Here is a 24,861-nt window from a genome sequence, read left to right as displayed (position 1 = left end):
TTACAAAACAATATACAAAAAAGTTATAAACACATTACAAAAAACCTAACCTAGGGTGCCGCCAGCAGCGGGGCAGGGCCCAAGCTGCCGGTGGTCAGGATCAGGGCCACTCCGGCGTACTATACGCGCCGTATCCAAAATTACCGCCTTCTGCATCTGACCCTTGATCCAACCACCCAGCGCGAGTCTGTTTGTTTGTTTTATTAGGGCGAGCGAAGCGAGCCCTATCACTATTCGACAAACTATGCATTCTTGTGGTACACTTTACGGAAAAACTACTGCACTGTTAGGTTTGAGATTTAACATAGTAATTTAAATTCATGTCTAGATGTGTTATCAAACATAAAAATATCATTTTATAAACCTAAAAAAATTAAATAATGTAATAACACTTTGTATTACTACTAGCGCCATCTGTTGGCAAAATAATGAATTAACATTCGTGCTAATGTTAATTATTTATTTCTCTAACAGATGGCGTTAGTAGTAAAAAAATAAATATTGGACGTCGTAATACAAATTGACTAAGCCCCAGAAAAGCTCAAGAAGGTTTGTGTTGTGGGTACTCAGACAACGATACCTATGTGGTGTTTTCAATTTCATGTCGATGGTGCTTATACGCCATTAACAACGATGAATACAAAAGTGGGTTAAAATTTTGGAATCAGACCCACCTCGCTTCGCTTGGTTTGATTCCCAATTTAGCATAGAGTTTGTGCGGAAAGAGAAGAGTCGTGGATTGTATTGGGCCCCATACATTCCACGACTCTTCTCTTTTCGCACAGACTCTATAAGTTTTTGTGAATACCTACTAGAACAATCAATCTTACTGTATATTCACTGCGGAGGTCAATTTACTCATATGTTTTGTGACGCTGATGAACTGATCAGTCATGTTAAGTTAACAAACGTAAATCGGGTATTTTTAGTTCGAGAAACAGTTTTGGCGCCATTCATTTATTACGTAAGATGATTTTGGGGCGGAGGGGGGGTCGCAATTTTTTCTTACTAGGGGGAGGGAGAGGGTTTTTATAGTTCTTACATAAGTAAGATCACAAAGATGCGTTTTTTTTAATTTCTACGAAATTATGACGTTTAAAATAATAATAATACTTCCACACTCTATGCTATAAAACACGGTGCAGAGTTAGCTTAAACGAGCTCAAGTACCTTTGTCCTGTACAAACGTACGTACAAATAAATATTCATAAAAATATTGTTTTTGAATAATAAACACTAAAACAAACCAAACGTGTACTCATGTTTTCCTTAAGATTCTAACGTAATATATGCTAATATAGGGGTGAGAGGGGGGTCAGCCTATTTTTATTATTTTTTTACATATAAGGAAGGGGGTCAAAAACTGGCCAAAATGGTCTTACGTAATCAATGAATGGCGCCTTTAGTGTTACTATTGCTTGGAACAGCTAAAATTATAAATTATAAATAAAGATCAAATTATAATACAAACTTCAGCGACTTAGGGCCGATATACACCACTGCAACTTGTATGGGAACTACACGCCAACTGCACGCCAATTGCAACGTCGGCGTGCAGTTCAACAAAATGACCCAGAACCCTGGCAGTTCCTAGTGGAACTCAGATTTGGTGCAACACAGGCACACGCTGTCTTAATCAATCGACACGTCTTGATGAGCACTTATAGAGCTGATGCCGAACCTTAGCTGTACCGAGTGGAACTCAGGTTTGATGCAACATAGACACACGCTGTTTTGGACAACCAACTCATCATTATGAGCACTTCGGAGAGCAGTACCTACCCAAGATAGAGCTGATGCTGAACCCTGGCAGTACCTAGAGTGGAACTCAGGTTTGTTGCACTTAGGAGATTAAGTACCCAAGATAGGTTTGGTGCAACATAGGCACACGCTGTTTTGGTCATCTGACACGTCTTAATGAGCACTTAGATAGAGCTGATGCTGAACCCTGGATGTACCTAGTGGAACTGTGTGTGTGTGTGTTTATGTGCGGAGCAGCGTGATTACCGCCAGTAGGTGTCCAGACGGGATAGTTTTTCGCTCAACTGTGTGGTGTGGACGCAAAAATTAAATTCAAGGACATTGGCTCGCTGACCCAACATTATGTAGGAAAGCCAGTTGGCTTCCTTACAAAAAGTACTGGGCGACCGTGTAGGATGTAATAATAAGCGCTTATGAAATTGTATATTGTATATGGATGATATTGGCAATTTGATTTTGTCGCCTGGACACGTTTTTAATGGACAAAGTGAAAGCTGTAACAGACAGGCGTACCAGACAGCAACCGGGGTCCGGTTAGTATATTTCTTTCTTGCTCTCACTTATAGCTGCGTTCTTAACGGACCCACTCGATCGATCATGGAACAAGCCTCGGACTGGATCAAAGTCGCGGTCCGGTACGTTTAGGTAGGAAAACTCCGCGAGCCCTTACAAAGCTCTGCTTTTTGCTAGTTATTAGATCAGTTTAATTTTTATTTTATTTAACATAGGTAATTATATAAACTAAAGGCAAGAACAAGAAAAATACACTCCTTCGAATGGAATTGAAGTTTTTATGCTTTTTTTATTCAGATTTCACAAATATGTATGTGGCTACATTACAGTTTTAAATTTGGTAATATGCATGGGCCCTTACCACTTATGTCCAAGACTGTACCTGTGAATTAATTGTTAACCATTAGTCAAACACGTACTTACCTACTACAACTCCAAATGGCGCTAAGCTAAATGATCGTGTCAGCCTTTCCTATTAGTCACTTCGGAGTTCGGACCGGTTTCCTCGTAGGTACAAACCACGCGTTTCGACAAATATTCCCCAAATTTAGTTAGTTTGGGATTATCAAGATTATTCATCGATAGACCCACAATCAAGCGTATTACTCACTAAACTTACTCACTCACTCACTTCACTCATCACTTTTTAGTACATATATGACATCCTTTTCAGATTAAAAGTTGATTATTTTAATCTTATTGGAAGTGGGATGAAATCGGGTCGCCTCTTTACGATTTGACACAACACGTTCCGCCGTAACCACAGTTTATTGAGGTGCAATGGAAGTGCGACATTTATGTCTGCGTGTACGCACGTCGATGGCGCCGGGTTTCATCACACGGCTCATCCCTATAAGGCGGCGTCGCCAAAAGTACTAGGCCTACGTTGATAATCGTCATCGATATTTTTAATTAATTTTAATTAATGTTCTAAAAAGGATGTTTCCAATTTGAAAGGTTTTATGGTTCAGATAACTTTAGCATGAGTCAGTAACTTTAAACTATAACACACACACAACAACTTTAAACAACTTTAAAGTAGGTATAACAGTTTATAGGTACAGGATTCATTCAAATGTTGTTATAATCGGTATTAAACGGAAAAATAAGATATTCTCTCGCGGTTTTCGGTTCCTTTTCAGAATTTAATACTAATTATGACCTTTATGGGATCTTAAAAATGGTACACGTTGTAAAAAGTACAGTCACTTTATGTAAAAAACTTCTTTCCCTTGTTTACAAGTTATTTATGGGATTAAATTTGTTCTACCTAAAGGCCAAAATAAAAGACTAGATCGTCGTATGAATTGTATCATTTCTATTATTGCAAAAAGTTACTTTGAAATTGTACGATTCTTGAATCATCTCGAAGTCTTTCACAATCCAATAAACCGGAACAACTATCTTATCACCATTCAATCGCATGCACACGTCAAACAAACCGATCCTAGATCCACCAAATTCTATACATACAACATACTACATTATAGTGTCTAATATAACACTTTATTGCGTAGTTATAAGTACTAAAATAAGTCAGTTATTAATGCCAACGACGCTACTTTTATGGTCCACATTGGAACGCATCTAGTTTTTAACATCTATGTTAAAAACTAGATGCGAGATAGATCTATACGAGTATAATCGATTGTACAAGAGATTCGAGTTTGAAGACAGATCGATCAACATATCGATTAGTATTGTTCTAATTTCGTTTGATTGGTATCTGTTTGATTCGATTATATCGTTATTGTTGGTGCTCGTACGTTTTAGTTTTGTTTTATATGTTTGATAACTCTAGCATAAATTAAATTAGGTACCTAAAGCAATGTTTAGTACGGTCGAAAGTATTAATTTATGACGTTTAAATGACCCATTTCGTACTTTGTCACAGTGACAATCAATATGAAAGTCGCTAGAGACCTCATACTATTTACACTGTGACAAGGCACAAAATGAGTCAAAAATTAAAACTTTCGACTGTACCTACCGATGCAAAGGAGAGAATGATGGGCGCGTTAATGTCTTTTATTACGGTGGATTAGGGGCGTAGCCAAGATGATAATCCTTGATAGAAAACGTCAATGGTAATGTATGGAAATAGTCACGTGACTATTCGTATCACCTGTCATCCCAATCCATATTTACGTTTCGCTTTGCGTTTGTCGAAGTATGAATTGTATGATTGTCATCTTGGTTGCGGTTCCAGGAAGTGGTATTCAAACTTTAAAAATATGTTATTGATATGGTATTTCTCATAGAGCATCTTACAATGTATGTGATGTCAAGTACGAACGAGATCCCGTGCATGACGGGGATTCGTTATCGAAGGACAGTTCAGATTTCAACTTATGATTTTGAATTTTTGATATCAAATTTCATGGCATCGTTTCTTTCATTATTATTTTATCATTATATTGATTTTGAAACTGATAATTTAGAAAGGTATGTAGGTACATCTCGATATTTGTATACTAGTAAATCCAGTAATTAAACATTGCAAGATAAGTGATTTTTTTAGGAAATTAATGTTTTACATTTAAAAAAATTACAGAGATTACATTTAGATGACAAAGTTGAAAAATTGCAGTATTGGTACATGACACTACTTCAGGATAAATGCTATTATACCATTGAAGTATTTAAATGATGACGCCTCGCCAAATTAGTATCAATAGGACATCCAACACATCCAATAAATTTTTATATTTTTATTATATTTCTGTCATTTTATTATTGACTATTATTGAGCTTTTATAATGATGACACTTCATCATACAATTATAAAATAAGTAATACCGCATACATCCTATTTAATTAAGATTTTCTATTATTTATTATAATGAATTTTGCAATGTATTCTCAAATTAAATATGTTATGACAAGTTTAGTATTATTTGTAAATAGTCACCGTTAATTAGTATTTAGTATTAAGATTATTGCCATGCCCTAACAGGGTACCATGTACCAACTTTATACTGTTTTAATACCATCCTATGTAAACATGAACATGGACGCAATAAAGATATTATGACTCAAAACAAGTGAGTCTAAACCGTAAAATTATTCAATGTTAGCATGTCTCACAACAGTTTAAATTCGATTAAATTCGAAGATATTATGAATTATATGAATTATGAATATGCACTTCTATTTAAATAATGCAGCTCCAATGCAGTTAGTCTACGCAAACCTTTATACAGTTGACGAAATACCGATTTTCAGATACGAATTACTCATTCAAGCAAAGTCATGACATGCCCGGGCTGCGGAATGCGGTCCGCAGCAATATGACAACACTGATTTACTTATTCATTTCATTCATTTATACCTTTGATTATAGATAGATATAAATCTTTATTCTCTTCATTCTTAAATGGCTCTAACGGACGAAATTAATAATTAAAAACATAATTTAAAAATGTGAAAGAAAAAATTCTTACTTCCTAAACGAATACCTTACAATATAAGAATAACAAAGTTTGAAAATGGATCGAGCCATGTGATGGTGCTAAGAATAGGCGCTGGCTCAGCATAAAGCTGCGGAGACTCGCAGCGCTGGTGTTCTGCCAGAACCTGAAGGGTATAGTGACGCTTGAGATGTACTACCTACATGCCGATTTTGACTATACTAGGTAGGATGGGGGATTCTATTAACCTGTTTGGTAAAATCATTACTCACCTTGTTTGCAGTTGTGACAAATTTTATTGTAGAATCTTTCTGCCCGCCAGTTTTAGTTTTGTTTGAAAAAAAGCTCAATACAAGCGGGACACCATGCAATAAGCAGTCTCCCTCGCTCAGGCCCTTTTTCAAGCTTCCGCCGGTGAAATGTCACCGATCGTGTGTTTACTGCGCGCGCGCCGTTACACAATGGCGGCCATCTGCTGCAACCCGGTTTGCTGTAGTAAACATCACGAGTCCTGTCAATGTCACTGAGTTCAAACAGAAGGTTTTTAGGGTTCAGTACCCACAGGGTAAAAACGATTGCAAAGACTCCTCTGTCCGTCTGTCCTATTGTCTCTCCGTCCGTCTGTCTATCTGTCTATTACCATGCAGGCTGTATCTCATGAACCGTGATAGCTAGGGTGAAATTTTCACAGATGATGTATTTCTGTTGTCGCTATAGCAACAAATACTAAAAAATACGGAACCCTCGGTGGGCGAGTCCAATTTGCACTTGTCCGGTTTTCTTGTTATACTTCTACAGAACTTCTTACGTTACAACTTAAAGCAATGTATTGAAACATCACTACTTTACTCGTAGTGTCACTGTGTAACAAAACACAGGCTGAAGTTCACCAACTACATATACTGTGTTCCCCATATCGGCCTAGCCAGCCATATTTTTTATGATTTTTGGAGACAAATGAGCAGAGCTGATGGTAAGCATTTACCGTAGCCCATAGACACCTGCCACACCAGAGAGTTTGCGTCGCTTTTCTTGAAGGTTTGAAGGTCGTATGTCGTATCGTTCCAGAAATAACGCGGGCGACTGTTAACTTATTATTAGTATTATTACACAACATACAATAATTATTGTTCAGAATAAAGAATATTGTTTAAAAGCTATGAGGAATTCCTCTTTATTCCTCTCTGGCACCGTTATTCGGAAATACACCTTTGAACCTACCTGAACCAACTATTATGACAGTTTCGCCCCTAAAATCCGATGATGGCTATGTCAATAAAAAGATTTTATTAACATGCCATCAAACCCACTGACTCTTACCGTCGGAATTCGCTTAAGCTATTAACAATTATGTCCATATGTGTCAGTAAGAGATAGACGTGGAATGCATTGTGCGATCTGTGCGTAAGGCGCGTGGGAAAACTGACACTATGGCAGAAAAAGCTTATTCACTTGCGATTGTCGGAAATGATGGCTAGAGCCGTATTGAGAAGAATTATTTCCAGCTCATATATTTACTATTCAGGCAATCTTGTACGTTTATATGAAGTTTTTCAGTCGAATTAAACAAACAACAAATAATTCTTATCGTAAATATAATATTTCATCCTTTCGCTTGTAGGGCTACCTAGTCAATTCATTGTTCAAATCATTTGTAATTTGTCATGTCCTAATACACTTTTAATCGAACGATCTCATTTTCGAAAATCAAAATTCCTTTGTACAAGATGCCTAATGTCAATACTTCGAAAGTCAATATGTCTAGTGCTCAAAATAGCTACGTATAAAAAGCCTAATGACTGTAGTTTGAAACTCAATATTTCCGAGAACATTTCCTTCTTACCCTGAGTCAACGGAGCCCTTTTTATGGGCGTTTTGCCCTTCGGGCATCTGAAGCTACCTAACGAACCTAACCTACCTATTGATTTAAAGCCTTATTCGAACTTTAAGATACGTCAAATATTAGATATAGAAACGATATGGATCGGATATGTCAGTGTCAAAAGTGACGTTTCTTCAAACAAAAACGTCACTTTTGACACTTGTATGTATAGGATATGTCAGTGTCAAAAGCAACTTTTCTTCAAACAAAAACGTCACTTTTGTCACTTGTTTGACACTGATATATTCCATCCATACAAGTGTCAAAAGTGACGTTTTTGTTTGAAGAAACGTCACATTTGACATTTCATATACAACCAAAAGTCGTGATATGAAATAAAATTATCAGTTTCTTACGGTAGACTTTTTAAACTTAGGTCAGCTAAACGTAGGACACATGTCGTTAGAAATTTCGCAATTTATACGTTTTAAACTTAGGTCAACTGGACGTAGGAAAAAAAGTCGTTAGTATTACTGAATCGCGATTAGAAAGGGATTGAGATAGCTGTCAATCCATATTGATTTTGACGTAAGTGTATGGAAATCTGTTATTTCTAATCCCTTTCTGATCGCGGCATGATAATATTTTCGTGCACTAGCAGTATTGTACTTTAGACATTTAAAACATAGGTTAATTAACCGTAGGACATTGTATTGTATTGTAGTTCGGGCGATTTTCCGCAACTCGACGTCTTGCGCCTATTTTGCGTGATGGGGGGGGGGGGGGGGAGGGGGTGGGCTAGTCCTGCCAGCCCAGCTTTTCGAGGAATCCTATCTCGAGGAGGTCTCTCGGGGATCCGAGATGTTTTGCCCTGTATAGGGCCACTCGCTGCATTCCAGCACCACGTGAGAGGCTGTTTCTTCTGTCTCCATGCATCCACGGCATAGGGGACTGTCTGTGACACCTGTTGTAAAAATATGTTTGTTAAAGAGTCCATGACCTGTTATGATACTGGTTACCATACTCAGTTGAACCTTTCCTAGTTGAAGGAGCGCCCTTGTGAGCTTACCGTTGATGCCAGGCATGGCTTGTTTGGCCTGTCTGCATCCAGTCTGGTTTAGCCAGTGTTCTGTGTGTAGTTTCCCCGTACGTGCCAGCAGCATTGAGTGCCAGTAGGACATTCATCTTTAGGAATTTCGTACATTAGACAATTTGTTTTTCGATGTTCTCTATTTAGGAATTTTGTACTTAGAATTTTTGATTTTCGAAATTATGCTACATAACCGATTATTATTTACCAATGGAAAAATTATAAGCAAAATTTCGGGACTATACTACCAAACTATCATTATCATCCTCATCATCATTATCATATATAAGGGTTAAAAGAGACATATTCGTTTGTTTACTCCGGAGGTTTTATTGATGGTCTAAAAACAGGAGTTATAATTCAGATATAAACCCATAATATCCTCGGTTTAGGCACGTTTATATGTTACAAAACGGCGCTACAATAGGGTTAGAGCCGTTAGAGAATGAAAATAATAATAAACACCGGCCAAGTGCGAGTCGGACTCGCGTTCCAAGGGTTCCGTATATTAAGTCCGACGCACGCTTGACTGCACATTTGTAATAGGTTCTCCTGGTTCCGTTTTTTTCCTTTTGAGGTACGGAACGGACCTCTAAAAATATATAGTTTGGCCAGGCCACTGTCTCATTTCAAACAAAGAGAATCATCTAAAATATCTAAATAGATATAAAATTATAAAATATCTAAACAGAGTTACATAAACATCGAGTGTCAACGTCAGTCGGGGTCAAAAGCTACCTAAACAATAGTTGAATACGCCGTCAGTTAGCAAATATCAACTACTAAATAATAGATACCTAGGTACCTACTTTGACATCATTGCAATACAAATACATATATTGTAATTATGGCTACATGAAAAGTGTTTTTGGTTAGCTTTGTCTTCCGTCACCCATATATATTATATGAACAGTGGAGTTGAGAATATTTACTTATTTCAGAAAATTAACTACTTAATTATTATGTGCAAGTACGTTTATCGACAGTTTTATCATAAAAATTACAACAATTGGACCTAACAACACATAAACACATTAAATTTCATCTCGTAGGTAAACCCTCTATTTAGATCTAAATCAACGCATTAGCGCATGTAACACGCAAGATTGCAACCAATAAAATACCATGTGACAGCAAATTTATGCACTCGAGATTACCCACAGATGCTCAACTACCATAGAACAATGTATCGATCAAGGACGAACGCTGGGTGGGAGCCACAACACTACCAAATGCCAGCCAGTCTTACGAACCAAACGGCGGAGCGCGCGCGCTCTTTATTTAAAAAAACGAACGCGAATAACGAACTTATTTATTTCGAACTAGTGATGCGACCGTAATAAATATCGATTAAAGTTTTAGCAATATTTTTTTTATAATCTATTTTTGATAATGATATTTTTTTTACCTTTAATTTAGCTATAAAGATATCTAATTAGACAGTCTAATTTGGCGTGACCGATGTTATTGTAATTTGGGTATTGTAAAGTGAAAAGTGATAATGGGTTGTAGACAATTTTTGTCAGTGTGTGTGGCGGTGGCGTGTTTGTATTTGGCTGTGATTGCACAAGGACAGGTATGCAAATTTTTATAATTCACCCCATGTCATAAACGGTTAAGTTTCTAACTATTTAATAATATGAACACTATAATCAGTAAAATAGGAACGAAATTAAAAAAAAAAACTTCGAGACCAAATCTTCAAATTCTCCTTTTTTATATTTGGCGCATTTTTACTGACAAGATTATTGGTTTGACAAGATCTATCTACGAAATAAAACAAAAATGTGACAACGACATCGGGGCCTGACGATTCGGCAAGTTGGTTTTCTTTAAAACTAGGGCTAGGTACACTCTAACAGGCTAATATAATATTTATATGCAAGATATAATATTGATTATCTTTACTCCGAGTTCGACTCAAAGGGTGAAGTGAATACAAACAAGCCATGTTGATATATAAATGTTAATTACTTAGCAAGTTAGCATAGTCTCACATATTTTGTAACGTAATCATTGCGCTATTGCTTCCCAGTAATGCCTAGTGATCTTTTGACTAAACATAGGTAAAAAAAATCTCTCAGCCAACCTGTAATCTTAATTTTGCCTTTCCCCGTGACATAACAATGCATTACCTCAATAGAGGTCTGTATGCACAGCACTTTATTATTCGGTCCTACGTGAGCACGTGACTATGTACTTTTCACGTCAAGGAATAGGAAGTGCGATAGGGACCCCGAGGCGACTATCACTGTAACCCAGGAACTCATGGAAGGAGATTAGATACTACTGAGCTATTAGCCTGAACTACCTGAATTACCACATCACAGTTTTATTATTGTTGTCCCGGGGAGTCCACCTGGTAACTATTCCCAATATGAAAACGACTCTGCTCAGATCATCAGATCTTCCTACCTAAAGCTTTATTTGACGTTCATAAGCGCATTGTAATATGCCTACTTGAATAAACTATCTTTTATCTTTTTATCTTTATCTTTAAAAAGGAAAATTAAAAGATTAGTGGAATTATTTATTGAGATTAGTTGAGAGTGTTGAGTTTCCTCACAATATTTTCCTACGGAGGAAATCCCTCAATCTTCATTATTTTTCATTAAGGTGCCTCCCTTAATGTCTTTAGGAACAGTGCACCAAGTCCTAAGTTACATTAAGAATAATTATTAAATGAATATATGTTACAGAATTATTATAAAAATAAATATGATGGGACACTCTTACACAAATCGACCTAGCTTCAAACAAGCACGCAAGCAAGCAAGCAATTACTATGGTACTTGGCCAAATATACCCTAGTCTAATAGTTTTCGTATGTTTTTTTTATTGCATTTGTCTTTCATTGAAACGTGTAAAATTCAAAATAAAAACTGTTACAATTTTGCGAGAGCCTCTTAAGCTGCATCTTTTACCGAGGTGTTCCAATAAAGACTTATTCTATCTACATGGTATCGTAACTTGTGCTTGTAATATCGTGGTTGATTAAAACGGTTTATTCCTACACAACTGTCCGTTGAAGCACTTTGAAGTATGTGCGTACACGGACCTTTGACCGAGACACAGAGACAACATGTTTGCGCCGTAAGTACTACATTGATAACCCCGGGTTAACTACACACTATTTAGGTACTTGTTTATTTGGGCTTGAGGAAGTGAGATAAGTTTGTTCTGAGTTTTAATTAAAAATATAAAGGTTCACGTCGAAAAGTCATTAAATAGTTTACTGTAGGTGATCGAATTAACTTCATATCTTTAGTTAGGTACAGTATTCTCTGTATTATTTTCTTGTAATAGCAAGGTTTGTAGTAAAGAGTGTTTGTATTTTGTATGATAGTTATACGTGTGACACTCGCGCATGGGCTGGTTGTGGTCTGGCTAAATAATAAATTAGACTATTTATACGAATGGTTTACAAGGTTGAGCTTCCGAATGTATGTAAACGTATTTTGATTTTGTTTAGGGTTTCCTCGTATACCTATAACACAGGATGTTCTTTTGTGTTTTGTTCTTAGTTAAACATCAGCGCCCTAATTTCTACGTATTGTTAATGAATATCACGAATGATGATACCATCATTGGTGATATTCGTAGCTCTAATGTCGCGAACTTCCATTTGCGAATCTGCCACGAATGCCTGCGCGCGACCTTTTCTCTCGATCCCTCGATCGATAGGGCTGCCACCAAGGGTCGGGTCGGACAGTGTGATATCTTCATACACTTAACTAGTTCTAATGTAGTTTATCCTAGATGCTCGCGGTATTGCGATAGAAATTTATGAAGACTAATAGAATAATAAAAATAATAAAATGGGAAGTATTTAATAAGATATATCAAATAAAAGTGACTTCTACCTACTTTTAAACCGCTGGTTGGAGCATTTGAAATTAAATAAAAAAAACCGGCCAAGTGCGAGTCGCACTCGCGCACGGAGGGTTCCGCACCATCAACAAAAAATAGAGCAAAACAAGCAAAAAAACGGTCACCCATCCAAGTTCTGACCCCGCCCGACGTTGCTTAACTTCGGTCAAAAATCACGTTTCTTGTATGGGAGCCCCACTTAAATCTTTATTTTATTCTGTTTTTAGTATTTGTTGTTATAGCGGCAACAGAAATACATCATCTGTGAAAATTTCAACTGTCTAGCTATCACGGTTCGTGAGATACAGCCTGGTGACAGACGGACGGACGGACAGCGGAGTCTTAGTAATAGGGTCCCGTTTTTACCCTTTGGGTACGGAACCCTAAAAACTGGTGATGGTGATAGGAAGGCCAGGACTGGGGTATAGAGAGGGGGATGGAAGGCCTTTTCCCAGCAAAAGGATACTTTAGCCTTTTATAAATACGTTATAGTCTTACGAAAATAGGCTTGTATGGTGTCCACCATCAAGGGAAACTTTTTTTTTCCAAATATGCCATATTCTATCCAAATTTAATGGCAAAAATAATAATTTAACTTATTCAACAACAAAATAAAAATCAACTCAATGATCTATTTTAATAAAAACGAGCTTCCATTAATATTAAATTTGTAGCAGGCAACCCTACTTCATTACATTCAGGGCGATGTTTGGAACAACAGCCTATTCGTTTCATATCGAGGTCGCATTTACTTGTTCAATAATTGGATCGGTAAAGTATTTTACATTTTTTTTGCTTGTTCACCTTGTGGAAGGTTAATTTTTAGATGATCGCTGTAAGAATTCGATAAACTTATAAAAATCACAACTTCCTTTTCCAACTATAGAATATGTGATTGAACTGATAAATATAGGTAGGTATATATGTATATGTAAATAATATTGTTTAATGGGAATCGAAAAATTAGTTTTTTTTTCAAATTTTACGGTCAAATTACTCACGTGGTTAAAAAACACGTTTTAAACACTTAGTTTAACCGAAACATTAGCTTAACGTTAGTTTAAATTCGACTTCTTTTACTATGACAGGTGACGGTAATCACGTGATGCTTTCTATAGAAAATTGAAGTGTCGTGTCGGGCGCCCGGCCCGGGCCCGGACCGTTGTAGCGTGAGTCATCCTTTATCTCATAATAAATAGGAAATATCAAGATATTTTCGAGGGAATAAATGTAAACCGTACTAACTTTAGAAGTTTAATGGCATTGTTCCACTTAGATAACATCTGACCGTGATTTAAATATCAAATTGTGTTAAATAAACAAATTTATTGCTAGACATACACTGACTTAATATAAAAGAAATAGACACACAAAGCAGAACAAAAACGTCAAAAAATGTGGATCCCAATGACGTTTCGCACCATTTGCATTGATGATAAAAACGCTTACGTAAATTTTGAGTCAAGATAAATATTTCGTACAGAAAAGAGCTTAATGTCGTAAGCATTAAGTGTCAAATTTGCAAACATAAGTACCAACACTGTTAAAAAATTTAGTCCGATGGCACTAAACGTAACGTATTTACGTCAAACGAGAATAATGAACGAATGGAGTCACTTTGGTACACTTTAATATGTATTACTTGGCGGAATCATCGACAATATCGATGGAGCCATAACACCCAAAGATTGATTGAATATGTATTACTGTACAGGAAAACCAATTGAAGTAATAAATAAAACAAATTTAATTTAATCGGGAGCTCAAATAAAATTAATTCGTGGTTCAAATTCAAACAAATCAAATTTTTAATTCGTAAGTATACGTCTTTAAATACTAATTTCCTTGAAATAAATTCTACTTATTAAATAACTGTGTATTTAAGATCTACATTTACTCATAGCGCGGGTGCACGGGGACATTTAGATACTGATTGGATTTTTTTTATAAAGTCTACCTATACTTTATAAAAAAAATCCTGTGGTTGTCATTGTGTTCCGACAGGTTTAGCATTTACAGTTAGTCGATATAAGCCCTTATTGGTGGTGTATATGTCGGAAACAGGGAAATGGGCCGAACACACAAGTGCCGTTTTGCCTTGTTTAAAACTGCATCACCCCTATCTCTTGCTATAATTAAATAGCAGTCCACTTTGCACGTCGCATAGGTTTTCTTGGAAATCTTGAATTTAAACATAATATTATTTCTTATGAATTCCATATAAAAATATAAAAAAATATTGACCTCACATCGACTCATTAGATTTTTGTTCCTTAACATCCCTTCTTTGGTACTAACAAATTAATTTATTCAAAACCATAAAATTACCACCAGATTACATAAATTATGTAATGCTATCCAAAGAACTAACCGAAAGAAATACATTCCATCCTTTTCCAAAGTACTAACCGAAAGAAATACATTCCATTCATTCCTTCCACGGCACATTTCGTAATTGTTGACAACTTCACATTTGAGCGTTTCAAACAAGACTAAACGAAAAAGTAATGCATGATCTGTTTTGACATCACTTTTGTGGGGCCATTTTTGGCGGCTGATTGGGTATCCAGTTCTTTATACTATATCAATGTAGACATATAGCTGTTATAATAAAAGAGATTAAATAATAATGAAACCAAATCAAATGCAACTCGTAACTTATTGAAATTATTTAACGTTATTAATTAAAAGTATTACGTAAAACTAGTCTTAATTAATACTTAATATCTTTACAAAGACGACAATATTAATTTGAGGAGATAAATGTAAAAACATGTTTTAAATGTATAATTATGTATTTAAGAATTTTAAGATAAAAACAACCCTTTCTTCGCCGATATCATCAATAACTCTGTGTGTAGAGTTATTTTATTCGAAGTCCTCTTTTTACCAAATCATTGTATTATTTTTATATGATTAGTCTAAAATATACAGTGTTTCCTTCGAGTCTAAAAATATTAACGTAACTATTCACTTTTTAACATAGTATAGTATAGGTATATATTGCTTGAAAATAAGTGATATTTAATTTAATTCAATTTTAAGCTTAAAATTACAGCTTTATGCCGGAGGGAATCGAGTTCTCTGTACGCTCCGTTAATACAGATAACTTACACTATAATCGTACTAGGAGAGGTAGAAAGTAATGATCGCCAGCCTGTCTCGTTATGTCATGTCTAATCACATAACCTAATAGCTAGGTACCCTGATCACCAGCCCCACAAACAGCACATTTGCAGATACGTAACGGTTTCGTCATTTTGAAATATGAATCGACCATAACTCAACAATGAAAGGTGAGAGGTTACATGTATTTGTATAGTTTGGTTCTAGATCTAGACGGGATTTAGAAACTGTTTGGGTGCTAGGTCGTGCAAGTGAATTTAAGTATCTACACTATGTACCTACCTATTTTTTTAAATACTTTTGGGAATAAAACGTGTCTATTTAACGTAAAAAACACAAACTTAATACATAAGTACCCTATAAAATAAAATAACTAGAACTAAACCTAACAAAAAAATAAAAATCCCTAATTGTTTATGTACAAACCTATGTGTAAAATACTTATTTAAAAAGTGTGATTGTGCGTATTTTAAGATAAGTTTTACATACAAAACTTCTACTAGCTTTATTTGGACGTCCATTTCTCCCGCGCTGTGCCGACGGCCGCGCTGACAAAAGTTACAAAACGGACAAATGAGTTACGTGCGGTCACGATTCGTGGTTTGATATTTGTGTGGTCACTCCACAAGTCACTGTACAGTCGGCATTTTGAATTTTATTAAAAGTTTCGGTTTCTTCGTCAAATATGCCATAAAAATTTAACAGTATTATGGGATAATGTTACGATCAATCGACCCGACCTACTTACACAAAATTTTAGTAAACACCTAAAATACAACTCAAATAAATTAGTAATTGTATTAATAAAACTGAACAAGTAGCGTAACTCAAACCTTTTTATAAGCTTACAATTACAATTACCAACAATTACTAAGTATGTCAAAAATTATAATGATCGGATGCGATGCCTTGGGAAAATTGTGAAATTCGAAAAATAAGAACCACTATCGCAAATTCACAGGTTGAACTGCTAAATGGCTCCTCTACACGATGGGCCAACGCCGGCCACTCCAAGGGACGCATTTATGCGTTAGAGGGAGCAAGTGATATTGCTATCTCATTCTACCCCATGGCTGTGTCAGATTTACCACCAGTAAAATCATTAATAACATAGGAAATCAGGATGTAATGCAGTATTTAATTAAGATCAGTTAGTTATTGCTCAAGTAATGTATTTATTATAGGGACAACTACAAGGTTTAGAATATAAAAATGGCAAACATTATTTAAGTAATATATTTATATAAGCAAATTGTAAGTAAAAGTATATTGTAAATTTACTGAACAATTAATCGGCTTTATTACCACATAATTCACAAAAATCTTAATAATTGTATTGCTAAATTAATTAGTCAAGTAGGTACGCTGCGTAATAGATATCGGTGGCTTATAGTTAGTACTGGCTACCTTACCGTACACACTTGACATAATTTAAAACAGTAATAAAGATCTAGCAATAAGCTACATGATGTATTACACCGTAATCAGTTGGAATATACGTTACATAGCAATTGTTAAAAGGTCATCAAAGGTTGTAACGTACATACCATCAGACTATAACACAAAGAAAACATAAAAGTCATAAAAACACAATAAAATAGATACTTAGCTTCGTTTGTCATTGTTAGCTCTCCAACTGAGAAGTGAGCCACAACTGTCAGACACCCGCTTATATTCGATCAGACTTCACCCCTTCCACCACTTCTTGGTAGGAATAACAAGTAAGATGTTTCCTGTACATCCGGTTATCATAATAATTCAATTTAACAAATGTATTTGCTACATTTTAATTTAATTTATTATAGAATAATTAATCGCAAATTAATACGAATTTAATATCATGGCTTATTATTATAAGATACTTTATTTACGTTACTAATGTTCTGACAGTTATGGTCAAGAAATATACATGGAGGGTAGTTGTGTAATTAAACAGCAGTTCTAACTTATTATTTCGATATACCTATTAGTTTAGCAAAAGTGGACTATTTCGTGATAATGTAAGTGTGATCTTTGTTTTTATACTACGTATCTCACACGGCCATACTGACAGGTGCTTCGTTCTCGAAGTACCTTATTTCGCAATCATATTAAACTTAGTGTATGCAATGACTATTTTTTATTAGTCAGATACTATATCACATATCACATTCATCAAATTAGAGCTCGCAGGCTCGGCATCAGGTCCCTATATTGCTACTTTTTCACTTACATCAAGCGAGAGCTCGCAGGCTCGGCAGCAATTATCCTACTTACAATCACCATGCTACGGGCACTTATCACATCAAGTCAGCCTCGGTAGTATGTATCGCCCTGAGTTGGCTACTGGTCCACTTATAACATCAAGTGGGGCACACAGGCTCTGCAGCAGGTCCCTATATTGCTACTTTTTCACTTACATCAAGCGAGAGCTCGTTGGCTCGGCAGCAATAATCCTGGTTACAATCACCATGCTACTGTTTCACTTATCACATCACGTCAGCCTCGGCAGCATGTATCATAAATGCCAAATCATACACAGACATAGCGATCACATATCGAATCTACAGCAGATATTATCTTGTATAAAATACAAAAAAAAAATACCTTTCCAAATATCGTTCGGCCAATCTGACGAATCATTGCACATTTCAACATATTAATTACGTGACGATAGCTTCATGGTACACCAGGACTCTGCTCCACTGTCGCTTGTAGCGGGGTCAAAGGTGGGCAAAGCGATGTCCTTGTCTCTTCCGCGAGCACCGTAGACGGTTTTCGTAACCGCTATCAGAAGGCTATCCACAGCTTCCAAATTCGTCTGAAATCATATAAGTATATATGTAGTGTAGCTGAATACTATCCCACTTCTGATGTCAGATTTACCACCAGTAAAATCATTAATAACATAGGAAATCAGGATGTAATGCAGTATTTAATTAAGATCAGTTAGTTATTGCTCAAGTAATGTATTTATTATAGGGACAACTACAAGGTTTAGAATATAAAAATGGCAAACATTATTTAAGTAATATATTTATATAAGCAAATTGTAAGTAAAAGTATATTGTAAATTTACTGAACAATTAATCGGCTTTATTACCACATAATTCACAAAAATCTTAATAATTGTATTGCTAAATTAATTAGTCAAGTAGGTACGCTGCGTAATAGATATCGGTGGCTTATAGTTAGTACTGGCTACCTTACCGTACACACTTGACATAATTTAAAACAGTAATAAAGATCTAGCAATAAGCTACATGATGTATTACACCGTAATCAGTTGGAATATACGTTACATAGCAATTGTTAAAAGGTCATCAAAGGTTGTAACGTACATACCATCAGACTATAACACAAAGAAAACATAAAAGTCATAAAAACACAATAAAATAGATACTTAGCTTCGTTTGTCATTGTTAGCTCTCCAACTGAGAAGTGAGCCACAACTGTCAGACACCCGCTTATATTCGATCAGACTTCACCCCTTCCACCACTTCTTGGTAGGAATAACAAGTAAGATGTTTCCTGTACATCCGGTTATCATAATAATTCAATTTAACAAATGTATTTGCTACATTTTAATTTAATTTATTATAGAATAATTAATCGCAAATTAATACGAATTTAATATCATGGCTTATTATTATAAGATACTTTATTTACGTTACTAATGTTCTGACAGTTATGGTCAAGAAATATACATGGAGGGTAGTTGTGTAATTAAACAGCAGTTCTAACTTATTATTTCGATATACCTATTAGTTTAGCAAAAGTGGACTATTTCGTGATAATGTAAGTGTGATCTTTGTTTTTATACTACGTATCTCACAGCTGCGTCCCTTGGAGTGGCCGGCGCTGGCCCATCGTGTAGAGGAGCCATAAGGGACAAATTTGGTTTTATTTTCTGACCATACCTGACTTTGTCAGCAATTGTTGTAAAAATGTCCGTCCACGCTTGTAAAGGTTACATTGTCATAAAGATTATATCGATCTGGACTTGACAGTTGAGTTGACAGTTAATGTATCGTCGGGACACGCGGCTTAACGAATGTCTGAGGTGTCAACGTAAAAGGATGGCGAAAGTTTTCTTTGTTTAGCTCTTATACTTTTCGAGGACGTAGAAAAGTAACCGCGAGGCGTATTCTGATTGTTATAACTGGTGATGAACTTGTTATGTCAAAAGTGACGTTTCAGGTTGATAAAATATGACGTTGACTCCGTCGCCAGCTGTAGTTAACATCCGAACGTCATATTTAAACTCTAGGTTGGATTTCCCGTTCGAGCGCCATTTGTTTTTTGCTCATGAATATTGTTTAAAGTGTAACGTCGATAGCTAATTACTTGGAGGATACAACTAAACGGAGTAGCCATTAACAGGCTTTCCCCTCTGTCGAAAATAGGCGGCCAACGGTCATACACAATGTATGGACTGACGTTTATCTGACATGGCTATTTTTACGTTACGCATACATTTGACGTTCCCCTCCCCAGCAAAAATCGGCAGACTGTTTTGTACAGAAAATTACAGACATGGCGTCTCCGTTTGATTATATCCTCCAAGGCTAATTATACAGTAAACTAATGTGGTAGTGTGCAGTGAATGGAGAATTAATCTTGAAACGCATTTATAGTCAACGGCCGGTAGTCCACGTGCTACTTGTAAAGTCCAGCTATCGCTTTACAAAAGCTAATAAAATCACCGTACACTGTCTTGTACTGACCGTACAATTTTAGTCGTATTTAAAGCTCCTAATAATGATACCGGCAAATGTTCCCACTGGACTGAATCCATTTAATTTTAAACGAATGAACTCTAGGTTATATAGTAGCTTGGTCTAACTCTATCTTAATCACTACTATATCGTGTAACTGTACATAAAAAAATATAATACTTAAGGAATCAATTTTATATGCACTAAATTTTTTACTCAAACCTCACCATTAATTTTAAGACCTTTAATGCGTGTTATCTATATTGTCTACAGCTATTTGCTGTGAAAGAGAAAATACCTCCAGGTCGAGGTGGAAGGTCAATTTGCATGGTCTCGGTCTAATTGTCTCGTAGGATTGTACGCACTTGTTGGCTAAATGCGACTTTATAACACTTTAAACTCTCGCGTTTTGTACACATATTTAATTACACAAACGGGTCTACCCCGAACATTTTTATAAACTAATTTCGGGTAGTTTAGTAGTGTTTTATTAATATCTCCGTTGACATTTGTTGGGACGCATATTATTAGGTATACATGTTGGGACGTCAGTCTTCCCGTGACCACAGCTGGTGCAAGTGGTGCAACTCAGCTGAAACGTCGGAATTAAAGGTAAAAACAATGAAATTATATCGCGGTAGACCCGTTTGTGTAACTAAATATAAATGCGACTTTGCCAAGAGTTTGAACTTTGCAATAAATTCCTGGCACTCGTAATTGCCTGATTAGAAATTACCGATTAAGTTTGATGGTTAATTACATTTGTCATTAACTGCTGAAACGCGGGTGTATCAAGTTTATTAAGGTACTACTCGTAATTACCGAGACTGACCGATCTCAAAGTCAAATTTCAATCAACACTAACTGCTAAACCCAAAGTCTAGGTAATATTGCGCAAAATGCTCTCACGATACATGCAAGATTGTGGTTTCCTTTGTGAATAAGGTCGTGCGAACGCATGCATAGTTTGATCACGTGACAAATGTAAATGATTAAATAGTGGAAAGATTATAAAAAATATATAAAAACGTTACGATTGGGGTTACGGTGTGTACGCCACACATATGCTCTTGTGGCACGGACGTGGACCGACTGGCACACCTTGGATTATCTTGTCAAAAAAGTGCAGGCCGTTTTTCGAGACATGCGTCGCTTAATGACATAATCCGTCGGTCTCTTGCCACCGTCAATGTGCCTGCTCTTCTTGAGCCGACTGGCATTTTCAGAGACGATGGCAGGAGGCCCGATGGGGTGTCCTTAGTTCCTTGGAGCTTGGGACGGATGTTAGTGTGGGATGCTACCTGCGTAGACACACTGGCACCGTCCCACCTCCAACGGACTAATGTAAAAGCGGGCGGGGCGGCGGAAAGCGCCGAAATTTTAAAACGTAACAAATATAAGAGCCTCGGTAGAGAGTACCATTTTGTACCATTTGGAGTTGAAACTCTAGGTCCATGGGGTCCCAGCGCGCATAAGTTGTTCGCAGAAATCGCGAAGCGTCTGGTTGACGTAACTGGTGACCGAAGAGCTGGCGGTTACCTCGCACAACGTATCAGCATTGCGATACAGCGAGGAAATGTCGCCAGCATCCTTGGTACAATGCCTCAAGGGCCTATTTTAGATTTAAGCTAGTTTTTAATTTATTTTAGTAATACAACTGTATATAAAAACTAAACTGGATGTCATATACCTAGGTACAAAAGTAAAGGGACCGAGGCCTCCAAAGATTATTAAACCGATGCCTCTCTGGCAGATAAAGAAATCTAGTTTTTTTTTCGCTGTAGGGTCTCAGTGCCCAGAGCTGATATCGAACCCGCGTCCTCTGCATTCGCGGCAGATGCCTCAACCAATCGCCTGGGTTACGACGGTATGCAGCAGTGGTGGAATTCTGTCGAGTAGGTACTTACCTATTTACCGCGGCCTTTAATTATACCTATACTTATTAATCTTATTATACTTTGAAAATTATACAGGAATAATTAAGACGTGTTTACGTCAATTCCATTTGCGTAAAGCGTATCAAATTGCCACGAAATTGAATAGTTACTTACAGTCCGGAACATTATTTTAAAATGAAATAAAAATGTTTTGGTCAGTCATTGAACATTTTATCAAGGTTTTTGTAGAAAATACTATTAGTGTAGTCTTTCGAAGTACCTTAAACGAAACTTAGTATTACCTTTTTAAATCTGAATCGAAAGTGCTAAAGTATGAAAGTCCACAAAACTAAGTTCTCATGCAATAAGTTTTTTAACAGTAAATAGTATACAGTAACCGAATCAAAGGGAATTCCTGATCCAGGTTCTAAAATAGGAGTCACTTTCACCTCACGGCAATCTGTCAACGAATTCCACCAATCCATGTGTAGTCAACTGGTCACGTCAAGAAACGGCGTCGATACAAGGGCAGTGTCAACGACCGTTGATTTAACTCCTTTTCTATTTGTTTCGCAAAGTGCAAAGCCTGCTCGACCGGACTAAACACTGCACCTTAAGTGCGTTTATTTGGATCGGAGTAGTTGCATCTCAAACCAGCATTCTCTTATCAAACACACAGTAATATCATTCAATGCGTTTATTGCGGGCCATACACTGTCAATAATGACTTACATTAATATTAATGTCAGTCCTTCGTTGTATTTACACTTACATATGAATCCATTTCGTTCTGATCAATACGTACTCTCTCTGTCAATGGGAACTTTGACATTGTCCATATTGTCACATACTTTGACATTACCATACCTGATTATGACACTCATAGCTATATTTAATTGATATAATTCTTACTGAATATATCCGCATTTAAATTAAATTTTCCATGTAATGTCGGTTGCTCTAACTCTAAACCGTCTGGCCGCTGCGGCAATTAGTTAACATTGCACTTGCATGTTGCATACATGGATTAGGTTAGGAAGTTTGTTCGAAAAGAAAAGAGTCGTGGAATGTATTGGACCCCATACATTCCACGACTCTTCTCTTTTCGCACAGACTATAAAACGTTAGCAACATTTTATTGTATGGGTTATGTCATAATTCACTGCAAAGTAATGTTTACCAACTCGTCAACTGTGGTTGATGTAACCGGCCCTTGAGATGTACCCAGTCGTCATTTGTTAATTTTTAGGGTTACGTACCCAAAGGGGAAAAACGGGACCCTATTACTAAGACTCCGCTGTCCGTCCGTCCGTCCGTCCGTCCGTCTGTCACCAGGCTGTATCTCACGAACCGTGATAGCTAGACAGTTGAAATTTTCACAGATGATGTATCTCTGTTGCCGCTATAACAACAAATACTAAAAACAGAATAAAATAAAGATTTAAGTGGGGCTCCCATACAACAAACGTGATTTTTGACCGAAGTTAAGCAACGTCGGGCGGGGTCAGTACTTGGATGGGTGAACGTTTTTTTGCTTGTTTTTTTGTTGATGGTGCGGAACCCTCTGTGCGCGAGTCGGACTCGCACTTGGCCGGTTTTAGTTTAAGATAAGATCAAGTGCATTTCAATTACTTGTTATTTTACATTTTTCGTCTTTAGTCTGGCAATAAGCTGTCATCTTATTGCCAGACTGGGCAATTATGTTGAGATAAATAGACACATTTAACACGTTATTTAGGCTAAATTTACTACATCATGTTACATTAAAGTAAGATTAATAGATAACAGCGGCATTCAAAAAGATAAGTAATGGAGGCAATGCGTGAAAAAATGTAGCCAATTAAAAACCTAAATCTCTAAGAGTTTTTTGACATAAGTAGTATATTTTATCTCTTGTATTATTTGTACTTAATGTAATGTAACTAACTAATCATAAAAGTAGGTATTCTTGAACTTCATGTATTAATAGCTAATATAAAAATGACCAATAATACTTTCAGTTTGCTTGGAAAGACAAATCATTAGTTATCTTACAAAGACCCATCATTTTATATTGTTACGTGTGAAACTAGGTATACAGGCTATAAGTATACTTACATAAAGTCAAAATAAATCTTGCAAACAAAGAGTGCTTAATTGTACTTAATGACTAATCTCATCAATGTCTACTTGTCTAGACATTGTGCAACTATGTCAATCCTTGCGTTTAGGCTGCGGGGCGGCGAGCCAGACACACAATTACTTTACGCAATAATAACAGACTAGTTCGAATTTAGCCGGGTTGGGTTCCGCATTTGGTAATAGAGTAAACTATCCAATGATTAATGAAGAGTACCAGTTGTTGACACAGTCTATTGGCACTTGGCTACTCAAGTACAAAATAAAGCTGGTAACGTACAACAAAACGCAGTGATCCCACTCATACCACAAGCTGTAACTGGCCCCAGGAGAGGCCAAACAGCGTAAATCATGCCAAAAAAAAAAATACAACAAAACGACTAAAAGTTATCCAGTATATGTCAGTTTTGACACTTTCAGAGACTCATGGTACGAGCTCAGAAGGCCTACCGCAAACCACGTTCGACGTGTTACCTCCCTGTCACACTTACGTACGACTTTACAAGTGCGACAGAGAGGCAACACGTCGAACGTGGTTTGCGGTAGGCGCTCAGATGACAGGTGCTACGAAACGTGA

At 36.5% G+C, this 24,861-nt stretch overlaps 1 protein-coding gene across 1 annotated transcript in view; it reads left to right on the top strand.

Annotated features, from left to right (window-relative positions):
* The first annotated feature begins 10,035 nt into the window (after positions 1 to 10,035).
* The window catches only part of LOC134651352 (metabotropic glutamate receptor-like protein P), a 61,263-nt gene continuing 46,437 nt past the window's right edge, over positions 10,036 to 24,861 (top strand). The window contains exon 1 of the mRNA XM_063506430.1: positions 10,036 to 10,172. Coding sequence (XP_063362500.1) covers positions 10,098 to 10,172 — 75 coding nt within the window. The 5' untranslated portion in view covers positions 10,036 to 10,097. The remainder of the gene's footprint in view (positions 10,173 to 24,861) is intronic.

The sequence above is a fragment of the Cydia amplana genome, chromosome 10 (assembly GCF_948474715.1).
Source record: "Cydia amplana chromosome 10, ilCydAmpl1.1, whole genome shotgun sequence".
NCBI classification, from domain to species: Eukaryota; Metazoa; Arthropoda; class Insecta; order Lepidoptera; family Tortricidae; genus Cydia; species Cydia amplana.
This window is presented reverse-complemented; position numbering and strand designations above follow the sequence as displayed.